Genomic DNA, 19,147 nt, shown 5'->3' with positions numbered 1-19,147 from the left:
ATTTAAATTTAGCCAGAAGGGAATCATGTACCATCTTGGCCAGGATTTTTATAGGACAGTTCTTTTATACTGGTACATAATCAAAGAACTGGATAGTTCTCCATGATGGTTTGTTAATCTTCTTTCTCCAGTTCAATTTTTTTATCTGTTTTCCAAGTGAATATATGTACGCCAACTTGATGTAGTATTTCCCCTCTAGCAGGATATGATAAATGTCTGATAGCAGAGCCCTCAGACCTTGCCAAATACACAGACATCCTGTCCTGGCCTTCAGTTCCTCAAGTAATCTCTTGATATTCTGAGCAGTTTATCAGCGATCAGAAAGGGCCCCAGCTGGAAGAACTGAAACCATTTTCATTTCAAGGTCAGTTGCTTATCTCTAAAACATTGAAATATATATATGCCCCTAAGCCCCACAAAGCCTGGAGAGTTATCTCATTTTAAGGCTGCGCTAAGAGAAAAGTGTGGTCTAAGCATTATTTATTAGCAAAATTTATATACCGCTTCTCATTTGAAACGAATTCCCAAGCAGTTAACACGAGAATAAAAAGCAACGCAAAACAAACGAAAACTACGGGTACACACAATAGTATCATGAGGCTAGTATAACGATATCTAATGGCTAGGGGAAAGTCAAAGCAAACGCATCAAGCTCACTATTATTGGCACTGACTGGAAGCGACTCTCCAGAATTTCAGACAAGGGTCTTTCCCAGCCCTGCCTGGAGACTCCACAGTTGAACGTGGGAGCTTTTGCATGCAAAGCATGTGTGCTCTACCACCAGTGGAGGCTGGTGGCTCTGATGTCAGTGGGCGATGGATCTGCTCCAGGTTTCAGCCAGAACCAGTCAGAACTCTAAAGGAGCTATCCAGGGTGCTTTAGAATTCTGACTAGTTCTGACTGAACCCCACAGCAGATTCACCGCCTCACTGACATCGGAGCCACCAGCCCCCATTGTCTACAACTGAGCTATGGTTGCTCCCTACATATTCATTCACTTTTGCACAACAACCATACAGCACAGATAAAACTTTTTCACAGGTCCACAAGAGGTGAAGTACCTTCGCGATATTTCAAAAGCAGCTCCCAGATCCCTCGGCGAGAATATGGATCGACACCAGCCGTTGGCTCATCCAGAATGACAACTTTAGAGCCACCCACGAAGGCCAGAGCTACTGAAAGCTTTCTCTGCATGCCGCCTATGAAGCAAGTCAGACAGAATTAATCTAATTTAATCTATGATCCATAGGTGTCTGCAAAACTGTGGCTGGGTACTTGGGTGAATGCATGCAGGGGTGGAAGGGAGACACGTAGGTCTAAGAGGTCTTTGCTTCCAGAACAGGGACTTGATTACTCACTACCTGATGATTCACAACTATCATTTGATGCTTTCAGGAAGGAACTGATGAATGTATGTATGTGCGGGCAGGGGAGCTATAGTCTCTACTAGTGGATCATTCCATTAAAACAACAATTCAGCATGTCGTGACAATGGGAAGGAAGAAGGATAAGAAAAAAGAATCAAATTCCATGCGAGGGATTATTAGGAAAGGGGCTGAAAATAAAACAGCCCGAATATCCAAGTGTTTTGGAGACAAGTTAAAAGGGATATAGACAGAGTAACTTTTGACCTAAGAAGAAACTGGATTTTTAAAAAAATGATCCGTATCGAATATACATCAACCAATGGTGTCTAATTTATTGGCAGCAGCACAGGTGATTATTGCTATATGCAAAAATAAGTACACATGAGGAGTGCATAAAAAAGGCTACTTTAAAGGAAGAGTATTATAGAGGTATAGTGCTGTCCTCCAATAATGCAGCTTATTTTTTAAAAAGCCATTTAAAAACAACCCTTTTTAATTATTATCTACCTTGCTAAAATGGTGGTATATGAAAAGGGGTTTTATTTATCATTTTAAAAATGAAAATATTTCATTATGGCATTAAAGGAGTATAGCATATCCCTAAAATGCTAAGATATGGCAGTAAATGGAAAGGGTTTCCCCCACTCCCTATCATTTTAAAAATGATATATTGCATTATAGCATTATGGCACTATAACAGCCAGTTAAATGGTGTGTGTGGGTGTGTCTGTGTATGTATGTTTGTGATATATATATGTGTGTGTGTATGTATGCGTGTGTGTGTACACATACACACACAACGAAAAATGTTTTAGTGGAACTTAAAAGACAGAACAAACAAAATAAATGGGTAATAAAAATGGTTCCCACCACAAAGGGCTTAGTCAATGTGTGCTGAGTTGTAATGGGTTCAGCTGCCTGGTAAGTCACTACTCCCATCAAAATCACACCCCTCAAAAAAAGATTGAAGTGTTAAGGGGACTGATGTAGACAGAACATAGTGGGATGTCCACATAAAACATGTTCAGCATCCCCCAATAATATGGGAAGTCAATTGCAATTTTCCTTGTAGCTTACAGTGGAAGAGCAATGATTTATTAGCACAAGGAGCTTGTCTGACTGGAAACATCCCTGGGCTGATCCAGAACAGCTCTTCTTACATTCTTAAGGCTATGCAGGTTGCAGAGTAATCTTAGTAGAATATGGCTGAATAAATGAAAGTTACCAGAGAGTTTACTTGTCTTAGATTTGAGTTTGTGAGGCAAGCCAACGTCTGTGACCATCTGCTCCATTTCCTTTTTCACCAACGTCTCTGACAGCCCCTTCAAGCGCGCATAAAACCAAATGTGCTCCTCCACTGTCAACCTGGGTGGGTGGGGGGGAGAACGGCCACAATTTTGTTAAGAAAAAAGCATACATATTGTTGGTTCCTCATGGTTTATTTTTAAGGTGCAACTGTGACCAGAAAAATACATTTTCCAAGGCTGAGGCCCAAACCAGGAGAGATACACAGGAACATCAGAATCTACCTTCTACCAGGTCAGATTCTTTGTCCATGTAGCCCAGTATGGACTCCTCTGGCTGGCAGTGGCTTTCCAGGATCTCCAGGAGAAAAAGATTTTTCGTATCACCTGATACCTGATCATTTTAAGTGGAGATGCTGGGGATTGAACCAGGGGCCTCCTGCAGGCAAAGCACTTAATCAAAAGCAAACTCAGAAGGCTTCAGGTTGGCATGTGTGTGTGTGTGTAGGAATGGCAGGGGGATGGATGGCTTGGCCCTTTTCCCTCCAAGCTGTTTTTCCACTCAGAATCAACTCCTGAAGCGGCTTCCCCCGCCCCCACCAATGCAGCCTGAAGGAAGGACCATTTTGAGCAGAAAAATAGGTAGAGGGGAAAGTGAGGGTTAAATTGTTCCTTCTCCTTCCCTGACCTCCATCCCAAGGTTGCTTTTGGTTTAAATTTTTTTTAAAAGACGGGGAAAAGATCCAGGAAACTGCATGTCATGTCTAGTTTAGGCCTGGAATTTTTTTTAAAAAATGCGTGTGCATGTGTGGAGGGTATTTTTCAGCATCTTAGTTCTGGCACCCACACTTCAGGATCTTAAATTTGACTAAATTTTCAACAGTCAGTTGGGTGATGAAAAACAGGCCCTATTAGTAAACTTGCATCCCCCAAATATGGGGTGCCCCCCTTCACTACACCACTTGCCGAAAAGCTTGACCTTAATCTGGGCCTGCAGAATGTGTGTATGGAGCCCAACAACAATGAATCGTGCTCTGCCAGGTGTTGGGCAACTTTCCTGTTTTTGCAGTCCAAAATAGGCAGCAAAACAGGAGGTTTAGGAAGTACCCGAGGGTCAAAACTGACATTACTTTACACCTGTCTCTAGCAGCTATGTCTTTTTTTTTTTACTCTAGAGTTTGAGCAGGGGACCCAGTCTGGATTGGGACCCCAGCCAGGGGGAGGGGAAGGGGGGGCTAGAGATGCTTTAACCCTTTCTCCCCCCCTAGACTGGGGACCTGCACCTACTCTAGAGTAAAAATGAAAAATAAAAGACATAGCTGCTAGACATAGATCTAAAGTAATGCTTGTTTGGCTGCTGAAGGTTGAACAAGGCCGGTGAGTTGTGTTCAGCTTGGTGGGTTGCAAGTAGCACATATATATTAAATCTTAAGAAATAGGATTCACAGCAAACAACCCAATTCTTGCATACTAATCAGGAGGCAAATTTCTTCATCCAATGATGCATGATAAAATAAACTATAAGAAAGAATTTCTGATTTATTTTTTATGCAAGGACCTAAACCCCATGTCTGTGGACACAGCTCAAAAATCTACTGGGAGCTTGTGCCTGGACAGCTTAGAAACAAAACAAAAAACCATCCCCCCCAAAAGGCAAATAAAAGGAAATCACTGGGCTTTTTTTTCTTCTTCCAAAAAGCAAACTGTTTCCAAGCAAACTATTTAAGTTTGTGGCCTTCGAACATCTGGAGCAGGCAGAGCTCTTCCAAGGTGGCTTGGACAGAACACAGTCTGGATGCATGGTCAGTGAAAGACAGAAAATGTTTCTATTTCATTCATTGCAGAAAATACATGTTCCTGTTTTCTTCCGTGTGTCTCTGTGGTGAATATGATGATGTGTGGAGGTGACATGACACATGGTATATGCACTCAAGAGACACCTTGAGTAACTGCACCTGTCTCAGAACATGTTTGGCACTTGTTTTCAGCCATGTATCTCTCCTCCAAATCTTACAGTGGTCAGAACAGAGGGCCTATTTAGGTAACACGTTGGCCCTGGGGTTATATCCCAGAGGTAGCTCAGATGTAGGCCTCAAACTCACTTTCCCACTTTCACTTCCTTCACCACATTCTCTTGGGGACCAGAGGAAGTAGAAGAGGAGCAGCAGTCCCTCAGGCTTGTTCCAGATTACTGGAAGCAGCCCTCCATGACACTTTTGCAAATACCCCCTTTGACCCTACCTCCTGCCCTGCCAGGAATTTTATAGGGGTGACACCAAGAGCGTTTTCATCCTTTGGGGCTGGAAGCAATTACGTTAGCAATGCCAAGTCGATGCTCTTGCTGAAAGTGCCACATTCTATGGCGCCCCAATGCTTGTGAACAGAACTTCAGAATGGCACAGCAAAGTTATGCTGTATAGGCTTGCTTTCTAGAAGAAAGTCCCATTTTCTAAAACTAAACTTAAGGAAGGGGATCAAGAAGAATACTGATTTCACTGAGCCTCCAATCAATTCTGTATGGTGAAATAGTTCTGTAATACACCTAAGCAAACATTATTCAGAAAGTACCTATATATGCCAGCATTCATGCAATTGTTTACGTGAAATGAGAAGTATCTCTGAAATAGCTAGCAAGGGCCTACTGTGAAGCCCAGCATCAGAGGTGCATCGATACAATACTATTCTAGTATATATGAAAGCCAGTTCCTAACATCTCATCATCCTCCACACTGTGAATGGAGGGGGGTGGGGGGAGACTATGCAGATTAGGGGATGGGGCTTTATAGAAGAAAACAAGTGATATCATGGGACAGAAGCAGGTTTAACCCCTGTCTCAATGAAACCCCAACTGTACCTTTTAGCTTTCCCCTGTATAAATGGATAGTTGCAGCTCACCTGTAGGTCCACAGCAACGTGGTAGAATGCTAAGGTGGCACATTACAGATAGCAGGTGCCACTTTTGAATGCTTTCCTGTGTTAAAAAGACACTCTACAAATGAGACGTTAGCATGCAGGGAAATAAGTTCTACCTTTCCTTGCTGTGGGGGTTTTCTATTTGCAGGGAGTTTAAAACACAGGAAAGCATTCAAAAATGCGATTATACCACCTGGAGTCCGAAGTGGGGGAGGTCCATTCCAGCGCCTCAGCATTCTGCCATGGTTTTCTGAGGCATGTGTTGACCCAAGCCTGAAGTGCTGCACTGTGAGAGAAGGGCAAAATGTACCCTACACTCCAGAAACAGGGTGGTATAACCCTCACCAACCGGGATCCCATATCGGGTGCACTGTGGACTTTTCAAAATGCATGCCATCTCTCCAAACACACACACGCACACAGCCCTGGATGATGCCCCTTAAGGGCTGTGGCCAATGTTAGCCCTACTTAGAGGAGACCCATTGAAATGAATGGGATGCAAGTCTTGCTCACTACTAGAACTCAGGATTGTCCAAGGCTGGCAGTAGGTCCAGGCAAAAACCAGTCCTCCTTTGTCATGCAGTATATACGTATGGACAGATGAGTATGGAGCAGAGCAAACTGATGAAGGAGAGGTTTACCCATAGGTAGTAGCCATGGTAGCCGAAAGGATGCCCATATGTACCTTGCCCTGTGCTTCCTAACCCTAGTATACTGCCTATAGAGAGGTTTATGGTCTTGGGATTTGCGCTGTTTACGAAAGAAATGGAAAGACAGAAGGGAACTGCGATTCATGGCGTGACTCACTCATCGAACAGGACATTGTGCTGGGGACAGACCCCCAGATTCTGTCGGATGGTGCTGAGTTCGGAACAGATGTCTTTGCCCAGGATGAAGGCTGTGCCTGACGTTGGGGGGAATAATCCAGTCAAGATGGACCTGAACACAACAGAAGGGAAAATGAGTCCAACACAGAGCGGAAGACAGCTGGTGAAGCTGTTTGCTCCACCTTAACAATGCCAGAGAACCGGTGTGGTGTAGTGGTTAGAACACTGGACCCAGGTTCTAGTTCCCACTCTGCCATGAAGCTCACTTGGTGACTTCGAGCCAATCACTGGCCCTCAGCCTAACCTACCTCACAGGGTTGTTTTCGGAATAAAATGGAGAGAAGGAGGATCATGTACTTGGGCTCCTTGGATGAAAGGTGGGATATAAATATAACAAATAGATAAGCGAACAATGCTGCTTCTTACATGGTGGTTGTTTTCCCAGCTCCATTGTGTCCCAGGAAGGAGGTAATCTGTCCTTCGTAGAAATTCAGTGTCAGGCCATCTACAGCAGGCTTCTTGCACTTACGGTACACCTTCACCAGGTTCTGAATGGATACCCCAAGGTGAAGATGGCTCGGGTCTTCTTCCATACAGACTATGGAACAGGGAAGTAAATCCACTTAGTGAAGCAAAGCACATTATAATCATATAATATCCTATCAGCTACCATGGCTACTACCTATGGGTAAACCTCTCTTTCATCAATTTGCTCTGCTCCATACTCATCTATCCGTAAGTATATACTGCATGACGAAGAAGGACTGGTTTTTGCCTGGACCTACTGCCAGCCTTGGACAATCCTGAGTTCTAGTAGTGAGCAAGACTTGCATCCCATTCATTTCAATGGGTCTACTCTAAGTAGGGCTAACATTGGCCACAACCCGTAAGGGGCAACATCCAGGGTCTGGGTTGCAAGGCAACAGCCCTAGCTACAAGATGAACTGCACTGCTTTGCAATGACTACATCTTTCTTCCTGGATTTTTTAACTGAATCCTTCGTTGGACCCTCTCCTTTGGATTTCAGAAGACATCTCATGGTTTCCCACTGTGCAGCAGCTGACACTTGCAAATCAGCCACTTACTTTCAGAGGACCCTGTGTGAACAGAAGGGAGTCGTCGATCCCCAGATTCCTCACCACACCAGTAGGACTTCATAAAGGGAAAGTACCAAGGTCTGGGAATGCCAAACTGGCCTGAATAGGAGACAAAATGGTCTATGTGATACTTGGGAAGAATCATTGGCAGTATTTCTGATGTGCAAAGATGATTCTCAAGGTGTTAAGTTCAGAGCAACCAGCCTCCACTACCCCAATGTCAGTGGGGCGGTAAATCCACTCCGGGTTTCAGCCAGAACCAGTCAGAATTCTAAAGCACCTTGGATAGCTCCTTTAGAGTTCTGACTGGTCCTGACTGAAACCTGGAGCAGATTCACTGCCCCACTGACATCGGAGCCACCCGCCTCCACTGACTGGGGCTGTTTTGCAAATATCAGAACTAGCTCCATCTACATTATCTTGGCTGAGTTGTAAGTTTGTCAGTGCCTATGGTCACTCCCCACAGGTGACTGTTTGGGAACCACCAATTATAATCTGAGCCTAAACACTGAAAGAGGACAGGTTATCAGTAATGTGCATGGAGGGGAAGAAGTACCAGTTCTTTCTGTTTATGAGTCACGGCTAGAAACGCATTTATTTTAACCAGCACTCAGATTTGTTTCTATATCCTTTGAGAATTTCCATTTGTAACCCTGCAGATCAATTTGCCTTATTTTGGCCCACCTTTATATAGGCTTCAATGGAGTGATTTCCCATAATGAGATTGGGAAAAGGAGTTCCTGCTTCTCCTTTTTGGAAAGTAAGGCGACACAAATTAACTTAGCAAAACTCAGAAGGCTTGAAATCAACTTATCCATTAATATATCCTGCAGACAGTGTTCAAGCAGCATCAAATGGCAAAGCTAAAGTAACTATTCCAAGAAATGTTTATATTCACTGAACTGAACGGATTGTGAAAGGGTAAGTTCAAATGCAAAATGCTTCTTTAAGATCTGCGAAGTCTGCTTGAAAAATTAGAATCTCTGCTTACAGTGCAATCCTGTGCATATTTACTCAAAAGTTGATCCCGTCCACCTGCATAGCCTTATGAAAATCTATATATCCTATTTCCTGCAAAACTCAGATATGCTCTTAGAGGTGCGCCTTTGCCCCGCAAGAAATGAGCCTCTTGCCAAACATTCTCTACATGCTCTCAAAGTGGCCAAAGCTGCCTTAAGTGCAGCAACTTCAATCTACTGGACATAACCCCAACCACGGTAGCTAATGTGCATGCACTAAGCACAGGCGTGAGTTGGGGATGGGGATCGGGGAAGAAAGGAGTCATTTACTGCTGCCAAGAAAACTCTGCTCTGAATCTGCTGCCATGAGGCTTCAACTGCATAGGATCTCCTGGAAAAGCAGCCTCATAAAACTGATGGTGGAGACTGGGCTCTTGCTCTCACGATCTCCAGTGGAAAGAAGAACTTGCCATTGCCTTTCCTGTGACCCAAAGTTACTTTAAAGATGTAGCTAGCAGCATCTTTTTTCTTTACATTACTTTAGAGTAAGCATAGGGGCCCTGAGATGGAGCAGGGCCCTAGGGTGTGTGTGTGTGTGCATGTGTGCGGGGGGGGGGGCTTTAATGCTTTCCCAGCACCACCACTAGGATCCCAATCTCTATCAGGGGGCCTATGCCTGCAATATACATTTCTAAATAGTGATCCATATTGGGCAATATATACTGCAGGTGTCTTTCAAGTGATGTGTGCTTTGGCCCTGTGCGACGTCTGTGCCTGTGATCTCCCAAGGGAGGATCACATGGTGGGAGCAGCAGCAGTCTCAGCAGCAGCATTTTGAGGAAGTGAAGGGGGCAGGAAGGGCAAAGGGAAGGAATGGGGCAAGATGAAGGGAGATGAAAGCACGACTCCTCACCTGGAAAGACGGACTCAACGTACCAAGTCATCATCCCATACAGCAAACCATCAAAGAGCATCATATACACCGAAGTGGTTAGGTTATAGTTGCGTTTTTCCAGGGGGCTTTCTAAAATGTTGTCCCACTGCACCCCAATCCCCTGCTCTTCAAGCAGGGAAATGTACTCGCAGCCATAGCCAAAGGCTACAGGAGAAAGCAGGCTCTGGAGAGGAAAAACACACCATTTAACATCCTTGCTGCATACATTAATTACATTTTTGATGTGAAAAAAGCAACAGCCATACGTAACAGGGACCCCAATAAAAGCTGATGGGGACTGCTGCATGTGCCACTTTCCATGCTGCTACAGTAAATTGGATGGGAGCAAATGATGCAGTTCCTTATCACCTGATCATTGCCTATTCGGTACTGAAGCTGGCAGTCAGGTGATGAGGAGCTATATAATGCTGGACTAGATGGACCTTGGTCCATCCAGCATGGCTCTTCTTATCCTGTTGTCTTGAAGCCAAATGTTCCTGGAGCAATATGGGAAGGAGCCATGGGGAAGTGTTTTCGATACCACTGTTGGCAACATCTGAATCCTGTTCCCATTCCAAGGTCAGCAAACCCAAACAATGTGCATTTGAAAGCAACATCGTTTGGTGGGTTTGAAAGGTGGACTAACCATTGAAAGCTAACATAAGTGTGGGTACATCTAAGCAAGGCATTTAAGGGATCAGTGAGAAACAACACTTGGAGAGGGCCAAGGAAATCTCTTCAGTAGTCCTAGTGCAGCAGTGGGCAACCTGGGGCCTGCCAGGTCTTTTTTGCCTACAACCCTGTCATCCCTCACCTTAGCTAGCCTCACTGGCTAAGACTGATGGGAGTTGTAGGCCAAAACATCAGGAGGGTCACATGTTGCCCACCCCCACCCTAGTGGATTGTGTTTGGGCTTTTTGTGATTGGGCTCTTCTCACCCAATCAAAAGCCTCAGATGGTTTGCCCAATCTAGGCCAAAAACCTGTCCTTGCTGGCGGTGCCAATCCTCCCCCCTCCCCCACTTTACTCACCGCAAATATTTTGAAAGCGAAGTTGATGTAGTTTTGCCAGGCGACACACAGCACAAAAGGTAAGTAGAAAGTAAAGTAGATGATTCCCCCACAAGCTGCTGCCAAGTTGGCCCTTGAGAATAAGGTGCTGATGAGGAAGCACTGCATGATGGTCACCACGCCAAAGATAGACAGGAAGATGAACACCACGCTGGGGTCACTGTAGGGCAGCAAGTCTCCTGTCTGGATAAAGAGAAGGGCAGCTGAACGGTCATAATGCCTTGTGGCCACGAGCCGAGTCATACATCATCACTACGCCTAAGATTTAAGTCAGCCTTCCCCCAACCTGGGGCCCTCCAGGCGTGTTGGACCGGAACTCCCATAATTCCCAGCCAACATGGCCAATGGCCATGGGGGCTGGGAATGATGAGATGGCGGCATTAGGTTGGGGAAGGCTGCTCAAGTGAACAAGCGAGAACAAATCTGAGTCTGCAGAAACACACCTATCATATACAGGCCCTCATTGGGTGGGTGAGGGGCAGGACGGATCCATGTTCAATGTACTCTCAACATCATCAGCATCAATGTACTCTCAACATCACAGCCATCCCTCCCTTGGGACAGGGCTGCAGAAAAGGAACTGCATCCTTGGACCTCCTGTGTCCTTTCTGAAAACAAGTTAGATCGCCACGATGCTCTGCTGTTCCCTTTGCATTCTTGTTTTTTTATTCTCAAGGAGCGCAGATGAGCATTTGAGTCTCGCAAAAGTCTGTGAGGTAGGTTAGGCTGAGAGTTAAGTGACTTGGCCAAGGTGGGTGCTTTTTGGCTAAGCGGGGATTCAAAACTGGGTTTCCCGCGTGCAAAACCAACACTATCTCTCCTGCACCATGCCAGCTCCCCCATGGCTGAACTGTGTGCTGCACAGAGTTTTCTGGTCAAGGGTGTACTAAATAGGTTATCTGTGTAAGAGGATGACCATTTCCCCCTTGAATATGGATGACATCAAGTGCGCTCCCTTGATGGGTGAACGTTGGAACAGGCCACTGATCCTTAAAATTTAGCCGATGAGCTACCAGTGGGCTAGCATGATGTGCTGTGGGGTGACTCCCCAAAGATCATGATGAAAATGTGTTTCCAGAGCAAACTGCAAAAACACTGAATTAAAATTCAAGTCAAATTGGCCCTGAAAAATTGACTAGCAAGCACCTGAGCAGCACAGAGCATGTACAAGCCTAACAACTCCCACCTGCCCGCCATCAAGCAATACTTCCCCTGTCCCTTCTCTCTGCAAATTTAGGACAGCTGCACTGGAATGCAGAAAGGGCTAATTTTTAATGCAGAAGCCTTTAATGGTCTCCTGCTTGGTGGTTGTAGTATATGAAAACTGGTGGTCTGCAAAGAACAATCACAGCGTAATAGTGATCTGCATTTAAGAATTGCTGGCATAGGCTGGTGTCTCTTTCCTATGTCATTCCTTGACTTATTCAGCCCTTTTTTTAGGTCACAGTCTGTGCTGCAGAAACAAGACTTCCGGTTATAAGTTTATCCAAACACCCAGCATGAGGTTCCTGGTCACTGCAGTTAATCATTAGAGTAAGAAGTAAATAAGCGCCAGCTGAAGTTACATGGAGGGCATTTCTCTAATTCAGGGTACAGGAAGTGAAGGAGAGGGAGCAGAGAAAAAATAATATTCAGCATTAATACAGTATTTTACAGTGCATTTCATGTACATTATCTCAGCACTCCTTACAACTGCCCTACAAAGTAGATTTATTTTTAGTCTTCATACTGCAAATGGGAGTTGCAGGCTGAGCAAGGGTGGCTTGCCTAAACTTACCTAATAAATTTGTCGCTCAGGTAGGGATGAATGAGACATTTGTTTTAGTTTGTTTTAGATCAGGATTTACCCAGCCCGCACCTTCCAGACCGAACACATACTCGGACACAATCAGCAGTCAATGTCTGTACATTTCAGAGCTTGTAATGTGATCCACAGATTAAAAGTAATTGTGTTTGATAGCATTCGTACATTTGAAAAATGTGCATGAAAAAATGCAAACTTCTGAAAAACGCACACAAATACTCTTTAATCAATGGAAGAAGAGTCTGTACATTTCTAAGATGTGTACAACTGATGTGTACATTTGGAAAGATGCTTGGAAATATGCATGGATCTTCATGTGAAAAGAAAAACCAAAGCTCACCATCTGATACAGACTTGAGTTGGAACGAACTTCCGTGAGCTCAGGTTTCGCTGATTTACACATCCCTAGGCTCAGGTGGGATCTGAGCAGGGCCAGTGGGCTTCCTGACTCACACTTTACACCAGCCTTCCGCAACCTGGTGCCCTCCAGATGTGTTGGACTGCAAATGCAAACATTCACAGCCAGGATGGCTGGGAATGATGGGAGTTGCAGTCCAACGTATCTGGAGAGCACCAGGTTGGGGAAGGCTGCATTACACAATAGCCACCACACCAGATCAACTGTCATGGATGAAGCATCCCCGTTTAAAAAAATGGAGCCAGCCTCACCTTGAGGATCAGCGTCAGGAGGGCTGCACTCATCAGGAGCGGGATGTAACTGCTAATGAACCAGCTAAGCCAGAGGATGCCATTGTCAAGGCCCATGATCCTCATGGTCTCTTTCAGCCGGGCTTCCTTCTCGTACACAATCCCCTTAACGATCACTGCCACGGAATAGATCCAAGCCAGAGTCATGAAAAGCGGCATTGATCGGCTCGTCACCCGCAGGAATCTGAAGGGGAATGCGGCAGAAAGGCAAAGGCTTAGGGTTTATGTTCCTGAACGGGCAGCTGGTTCCAGACAGGCAAAAGGAAATACTTCTTCGTTCAGTGTGGCATTCACTGCCCCAAGTTGTGATGAGGGCTAGCAGCTTACACAGCGTTAAAAAAGGATTAGGCCTCTCACCCATGAATTTGTCTATCAAGGGCTGCCATCACAGCTAAATGGAAAGTCAATGTTTAGAGGTGACAAGCAAGGTCAGGTTTTCAAGAGCACTGCTGGAAATAGAATCTTGATTGTCATCTCCTTCCTGTCCAGTGCCACCTTCGACTCCCCCAGAAGTACAGACTGCTCTAGAAAGCTTACTATCCTCATCTTGGAGACACTGGTTCCCTCCGAGATGGTCCAAGGAGGATTCCTGGAGCAGCTTCCTCTCCCTGGGCAGTACCATCTTTGAGAAAAAGGCACCACTTAAGGAACATTGACTTCTCTAGGAAGATGCCCAAGCCCCATTAAGGAAGCACTTTCCTATTACTGCCTCTGCAAGTCTGCACATGGGTTATGATCTGTTTAAATTTGTCCCAAAGTGGCCACCCAAAAATAGAGGCTCATTCTGCCTTACGGGGGAGCCAGCCATGCCAGCAGGCCATTCATTTATATCAATGATGTTGAACCTCTTCCAGCCCAAGGCTGGAATCCAATCTCCAGTGATGGGTGGGGCCAAAGGCAAAGGGGGTGAGGCCAAAGGCAAGGGGGTGGGGCCAAAATACCAGCATACTGAAGCTTAAAAGCTCTTACTGCCAGAAACTAAAGCCTTAGGAGAGGCATTTCAGCCTTTTTAGCAGGGGTGGGGAAGGAGGGGCCAGGAAAGGCAGCATGGCCATCCAGAAGGGCCAGATTTGGTCCCTGGGCCTGAGGTTCCCCACCCCTTGCTTACAGCATCACTTACATGTCATCCACATAGCAGGGGTAGGGCATCTGCTGTACATAGACACCTGTTTTCTTCTCAGAGCCTGTCTGAGTCCGGATGATCGCTTGTTCTATCACATCCTGCAAGTAAGCAAAGCCTCCCCAGATGTAGCGCATGTCATCAAAGGGATCAGCTCGAGGGCCTGGGTCCCAGTATCTATACCAAAGGACAAGAATAGTTCACTGTCAATCAGAAATTCTCACGTCTGCTCATATAATCAGGAAATTAACAAAGTCTCTGAGGAATGCTCACCCGTCCTTAATTTTGTTCGTCCTTTCCACACTGTCTATGTCCATCCGTATCTTGTACTTAACATGATGAGGCAACTTCACACTGTCAGGAGAAATTTCAGGGAAGACGACGCCTGCCCAAAACCTCCTCTTATCTAGGAGTTCCATGGACTTGTTGATAAGCCGCACCTCACTAGGCATGGCTTCCAATTTGTCCAAATTGACACACTGCAATGACAACAGACAACTGAATCAGGAGCGGAGCTGAACCTTCCTTTGGAAGTGAATGTTGAAATCAACATTATGCCGAATGTACGTCTACCCACACTGTTATTTAATTATAATTTGATGCTGAAGTCAAAATGAGGCCCAAATTATGTCTAACCACACTGTTACATAATTATAATTTTGAATGAAATGTTCATTTATTTTCCCATCTAACATGGGCTTGATATTCTGAGCTGCCTTGAGAGCCTGGGTGCGTGTAACCAAATGCATGGTTATAGCCAACAGTCCAGTCCTACGCACGTTGACTCTGAGGTCCCATCTAATATGACAGGACTAATCAGCACTGCATGACTAAGGATGTCAAGAATGGTGGCACTGCCTTTTAGTGACACCACCAAGACCGGGAAGGCAACTTGTTCAAAATGAAATGAGGAAGTGGCCTGGGTAGCTTGCATAGGTCATCTGGCAGAGGAGCCTTGGGTACACACTCTCAGTTGGTGAGCCCTAGTCCCTCTATCCTGGCTGCCTAAGGAGCTCCATTGATGGCTTCTTGTCCAAGAGTCGTCCCCCACCCCCTTGCCCCACAAATCCTAAAGCTGGCCCTGCATAATCCCTTAAAAGCAATTTCTCTTCCACATTACCTACAAATCACAAAGTATTTCATTTCTCAATTGACTGCGGGGAGGAGAAGAAATAGTTCTGATGAAGAAATAAAGTAAAAAACCTTCTTTAAAAAATAAAATAAAACCAAATGTGTCTGAGCAGCAACAGGGGACTCACTTCCATGAAGCGGGAAATAGTCAAAATAGCACCATCAGTTTCATTGAAAGCATCTCTCCAGGTGTAGTTTGAACCATTAACAGAGTGAACATCCTCTGGGTACTTTGTCAAGAACAGGGCCACATCCTCAACAGTCCAGGTTGAACCTGCCAAGTGGTGGTTCAGAAGGAGCTTATTCTTCAGTAAAGTCTAAGGTTATCAACAAGGCAAAGAAGATGAGTTAAATTTGCTGTGAAGCAAGGGAGAAGAATATTAACAGCATTCTACAGCACAATTGTCAGTCTTTCCACTTAATAGGTCATACTCAAGCATATTGTTACTGGAGGTATACCGGTAGGAAAAACACCTGCAAGCCATGAATAGATTACAGTTTTCATTTAAGGAGAAAAAACCAAGTTTCTCAAGAATAAAAGCTGCTAGTTCCATCAAGACCTCTGTAAAACTTGAAACAGATGCGCTAACGCAGCTTCCCCCCACCTGGTGCATTCCAGATGTGTTGGGCTACAATTCCCATTACCCACAGCCATTGGCCAAGCTGGTTGGGGGTGATGGGAGCTGTAGTTCAACACATCTGGAAGGCACTAGATTGGGGAAGGCTGCTCTAATGGATCAGACTTCTTTCTTTCTAAAGGAGACCAAAATTTTATTCTTAACCTCTTTCCAACTCTTACATCACAGTTCAGTTTAAGTGGAATAGGCCACACATTATTTCACTACATTCTCCTTTTCTGGACATGTCCAAGTTGCCTGTAGCCTAACTCTCAATGCCTGTTTGTGAGCACTAGGTTATTTCCAGCTTAGCCAGATGCAACATTATCGCAGTAATGGGAGAATAGCGTTGAGAGTTATGCAGATCAACTAGAATTCATTCCTTTGAACCCTCTTATAATTTCCCCCCATCCCACACTCTTGGTATTTGGGTTACCTGAATCTTAGTCGGTAAACCCTGGTTAAGTACATCCAGGTCCACTTTTAGCAATTTCTGATTCCAAAAAGCATCCCCAGTCTCACCAGGATACTAGGGAAGTACCACAGCATACCACTTCAGCAAGTTATTCTTTCTGCTTTATGCCCCTTCCCAGTAAAAGCCAAGCTACACACTAAGAAATATCAAACACACAGCCCTCCTCGGACTGTACCACTTCCACATACAGTGTGTGTGTGCGGGGTGCATTCACCCCAATCTCCCTACATTTAGAAAACCAGGACATTATACAGTTTCAAGCATATCTTTCTCTTTGACATGCTAGCTATCCATGTGCAGATTGCAAAATATGCTTATATTTTCACAAAAAGGCTAGAGTTGTTGTTGTCTTTACTGACAGGGGAACATTTTAAGAAAGCTGAACATTTTAAAAATGGAAGTGGAAAATTTAAGGACAGGGGCTATAATATCTCTGAGGGGCCAGATTTCCACCATTCCCCTTAGGACTATGGTCCTGGTCACAGGAAGGTATTGTCCTGTGGCAATATCACTAAACAAGGTATATAAACTGAATTGGGTGATAAAAATCTGTGTGTTTATCTGGGCCTGTTTGGTGAAAGAATAGAGTTCTCTTTTGCCATATTCCTACTTTTGCCCCACCAGAGGGCAGCCTTGTACAGCATCTCTGGAAAACCGGATGGATATCATCTCTGCCAAAAGCAAACAAACACGACACTGCTGAAAACTGGCGAGGCTTAAGGGAAAAAAGAAATTGTTTCAGCGGCTTGGTGGTTGTTAAGCATAGTCAGCTTTGTCCAAAGGGCTCTCCGCTGTAGGGAGATACAGAAAAAGAAATGACCTAGTATAACTGGGTATTAAATTCCTAACGCAGGCATCATCCAATAATGTAAAGCCAAAGATGGCTCCTCACAGAGCAAGTTACAAGGCACTTTCAGTGCAATCCTACATGTGTCAACTCAGAAGGAAGTCCCACTGACTTCAGTGGGATTTACTCCCAGGTAAGCGTGTAGGACTGCAGTCTAAATCTGGAGTGAAACAGGTTATAAATTGGTTTATGCTGTAAAAAACAACCACACACACATGCATGCACCAAGCCCAGAAAACGGGCTTAGAATCTTCTGTTGTTTATAAAATACTACAATCTGTATTCATATAATTTACAGGTGCACTGAAGAAAACAGTTCAGAGAGCGCATTGAGGTGTCCTGGTAAACAAACACGGCTCTCTAACGATAAAATTAGCAGGCCAATGAGCCACATCTGCAGGACCAGCCCTACCATTAGGCAGGGTGAGGCAGCCCACCTCAGCTGGCAAATGTGGGGGTATCTTCATTGGTCAGCAAAAGTCAATGCTCTAGTTTATTATTATATGCTTAGCACAACTAGAGAGCCAGGGGGTGGCTCAGGCCCCAAAATGTTGGGTGATATCTGCATGTTTGGAATGGCCACAGCAAAGAACTGATAAGGGTGACCTGGGCTGAGGGTTACATTATCACCCCCTCTTCTACCAAAGTAGGTAGCCCCATGCCTACTGGTAAGGCAGCAAAACGGGACCCCTTTGGACAAGGGGGATTGTGGCAAATATGGGGAAAACCAGTGTGGTGTAGTGGCAAGAGTGTTGGACTAGGAGCTGGGAGATCTGGGTTCTAGTCCCCACTCGGCCATGGAAGCTCACTGGGTGACTTTGGGTCAGTCACAGACTCTCAGCCCAACCTACCTCACAGGGTTGTTGTTGTGAGGATAAAATGAAGAGGAGGAGGATAATGTAAGCCACCTTGGGTTCCTTGCAAGAGGAAAAAAGGCGGGGTATAAATGCAATAAATAAATAATAAAAATAAAAAACGCAAGGTCTGCGGCAAAATACTGGATTTTTTAAAGTTAAAAAACATATCCTTGTACCTCCTTGGAGCTCCGCATGAGGAGGCCAGAGCACAGGAGCAAGCCCTTAATAGCCCACTAAACCAGTAGGCCAATGGGAAACTCATTTACCTCTCCCCCTCTCCAAACCTTACCCTCTTCTCTACTCTATAGCACTGAAGTGCTCAGGTTTGAAAGACAGGCCCAGCCTTTCTATAACAGTACAGCTTGAGTTGAGTTGGGTTAATCCCCTCTCCATACCAGGAGTCAGCCCTGATCCTGAGCGCTTTAGCACTGTTGCACTATAGAGCAGGGGGTGAGGCTCAGGAGGGGGAAAAGAAGAAGTACCACTTTTTTCTTCCCACCTTCCAAAAAACTCTTCTATTGCAGTCTTTCACGTGTCAGGCAAATGGTGGAGCCCAGCTAGTTCCCTCCATTCTTCTGGCCTTGCGTCCCCTCAACATCTGCTCTGGAGGGTTGGGAAAGACTTTTCTGTTCTCCTAGGTCTTTTAATATCATCATAATACCTTTAATGTCATTTAAATATTGATATTAATGCTTTAGTCTCTGCTTTTATAGCAGTTGGGATGCTTTTTGCCTTTAAAGGTTATTTTGGCTCTCTGTGATCAGGTTACTGTCTCTGTTCTGGTTTTGCTTCTGTATTACTTGATTTTTGTCCATGTAGTGATTGTATTGTGTGGATTCTATGTTTTAATTGTTTTAAATGGTTCAATTGTACATCACGCCAAGAACTCAAGTTATTGGGTGACTAACACTTATAACAAACAACCAAATAAAGACAGGGCTGAAGCACACTGTTTTGGTGCAGATTGCACAGCCAGCTGCCAGTTGCACAGCCACTCCTCACCCTCAGATGCAGCATAGGAAGGGAGAGTTTATCCCCCACCCAAGCACACAGTTAAATTTTGAAAGAAACCACAACAGCATGGCGTGATACCCACTTGTCTTCCTTGTTATCAACCTGAGCAGGAATGGCAAAGGAAGGAAGAAATCAATAGCTGACACTGTCCAGTTGAGGGGAA

The 19,147-nt window shown here is 44.9% G+C and overlaps 1 protein-coding gene across 1 annotated transcript in view; it reads right to left on the bottom strand.

The window, feature by feature from the left end:
• The window catches only part of ABCA1 (ATP binding cassette subfamily A member 1), a 137,773-nt gene that overhangs the window by 41,145 nt on the left and 77,481 nt on the right, over positions 1–19,147 (bottom strand). The window contains exons 12-22 of the mRNA XM_084834780.1: positions 15,303–15,491; positions 14,317–14,522; positions 14,044–14,220; positions 12,885–13,107; positions 10,373–10,594; positions 9,321–9,525; positions 7,437–7,547; positions 6,778–6,949; positions 6,332–6,463; positions 2,593–2,732; positions 1,062–1,199 (exon numbers count right to left, since the gene is read on the bottom strand). Of these exons, the coding sequence (XP_084690906.1) occupies positions 1,062–1,199; positions 2,593–2,732; positions 6,332–6,463; positions 6,778–6,949; positions 7,437–7,547; positions 9,321–9,525; positions 10,373–10,594; positions 12,885–13,107; positions 14,044–14,220; positions 14,317–14,522; positions 15,303–15,491 (1,915 nt within the window). The remainder of the gene's footprint in view (positions 1–1,061; positions 1,200–2,592; positions 2,733–6,331; positions 6,464–6,777; positions 6,950–7,436; positions 7,548–9,320; positions 9,526–10,372; positions 10,595–12,884; positions 13,108–14,043; positions 14,221–14,316; positions 14,523–15,302; positions 15,492–19,147) is intronic.

The sequence above is a fragment of the Heloderma suspectum genome, chromosome 2 (assembly GCF_057233095.1).
Source record: "Heloderma suspectum isolate Gila_16-S chromosome 2, 16-S_ref, whole genome shotgun sequence".
In the NCBI taxonomy this organism is placed as follows: Eukaryota; Metazoa; Chordata; class Lepidosauria; order Squamata; family Helodermatidae; genus Heloderma; species Heloderma suspectum.
This window is presented reverse-complemented; position numbering and strand designations above follow the sequence as displayed.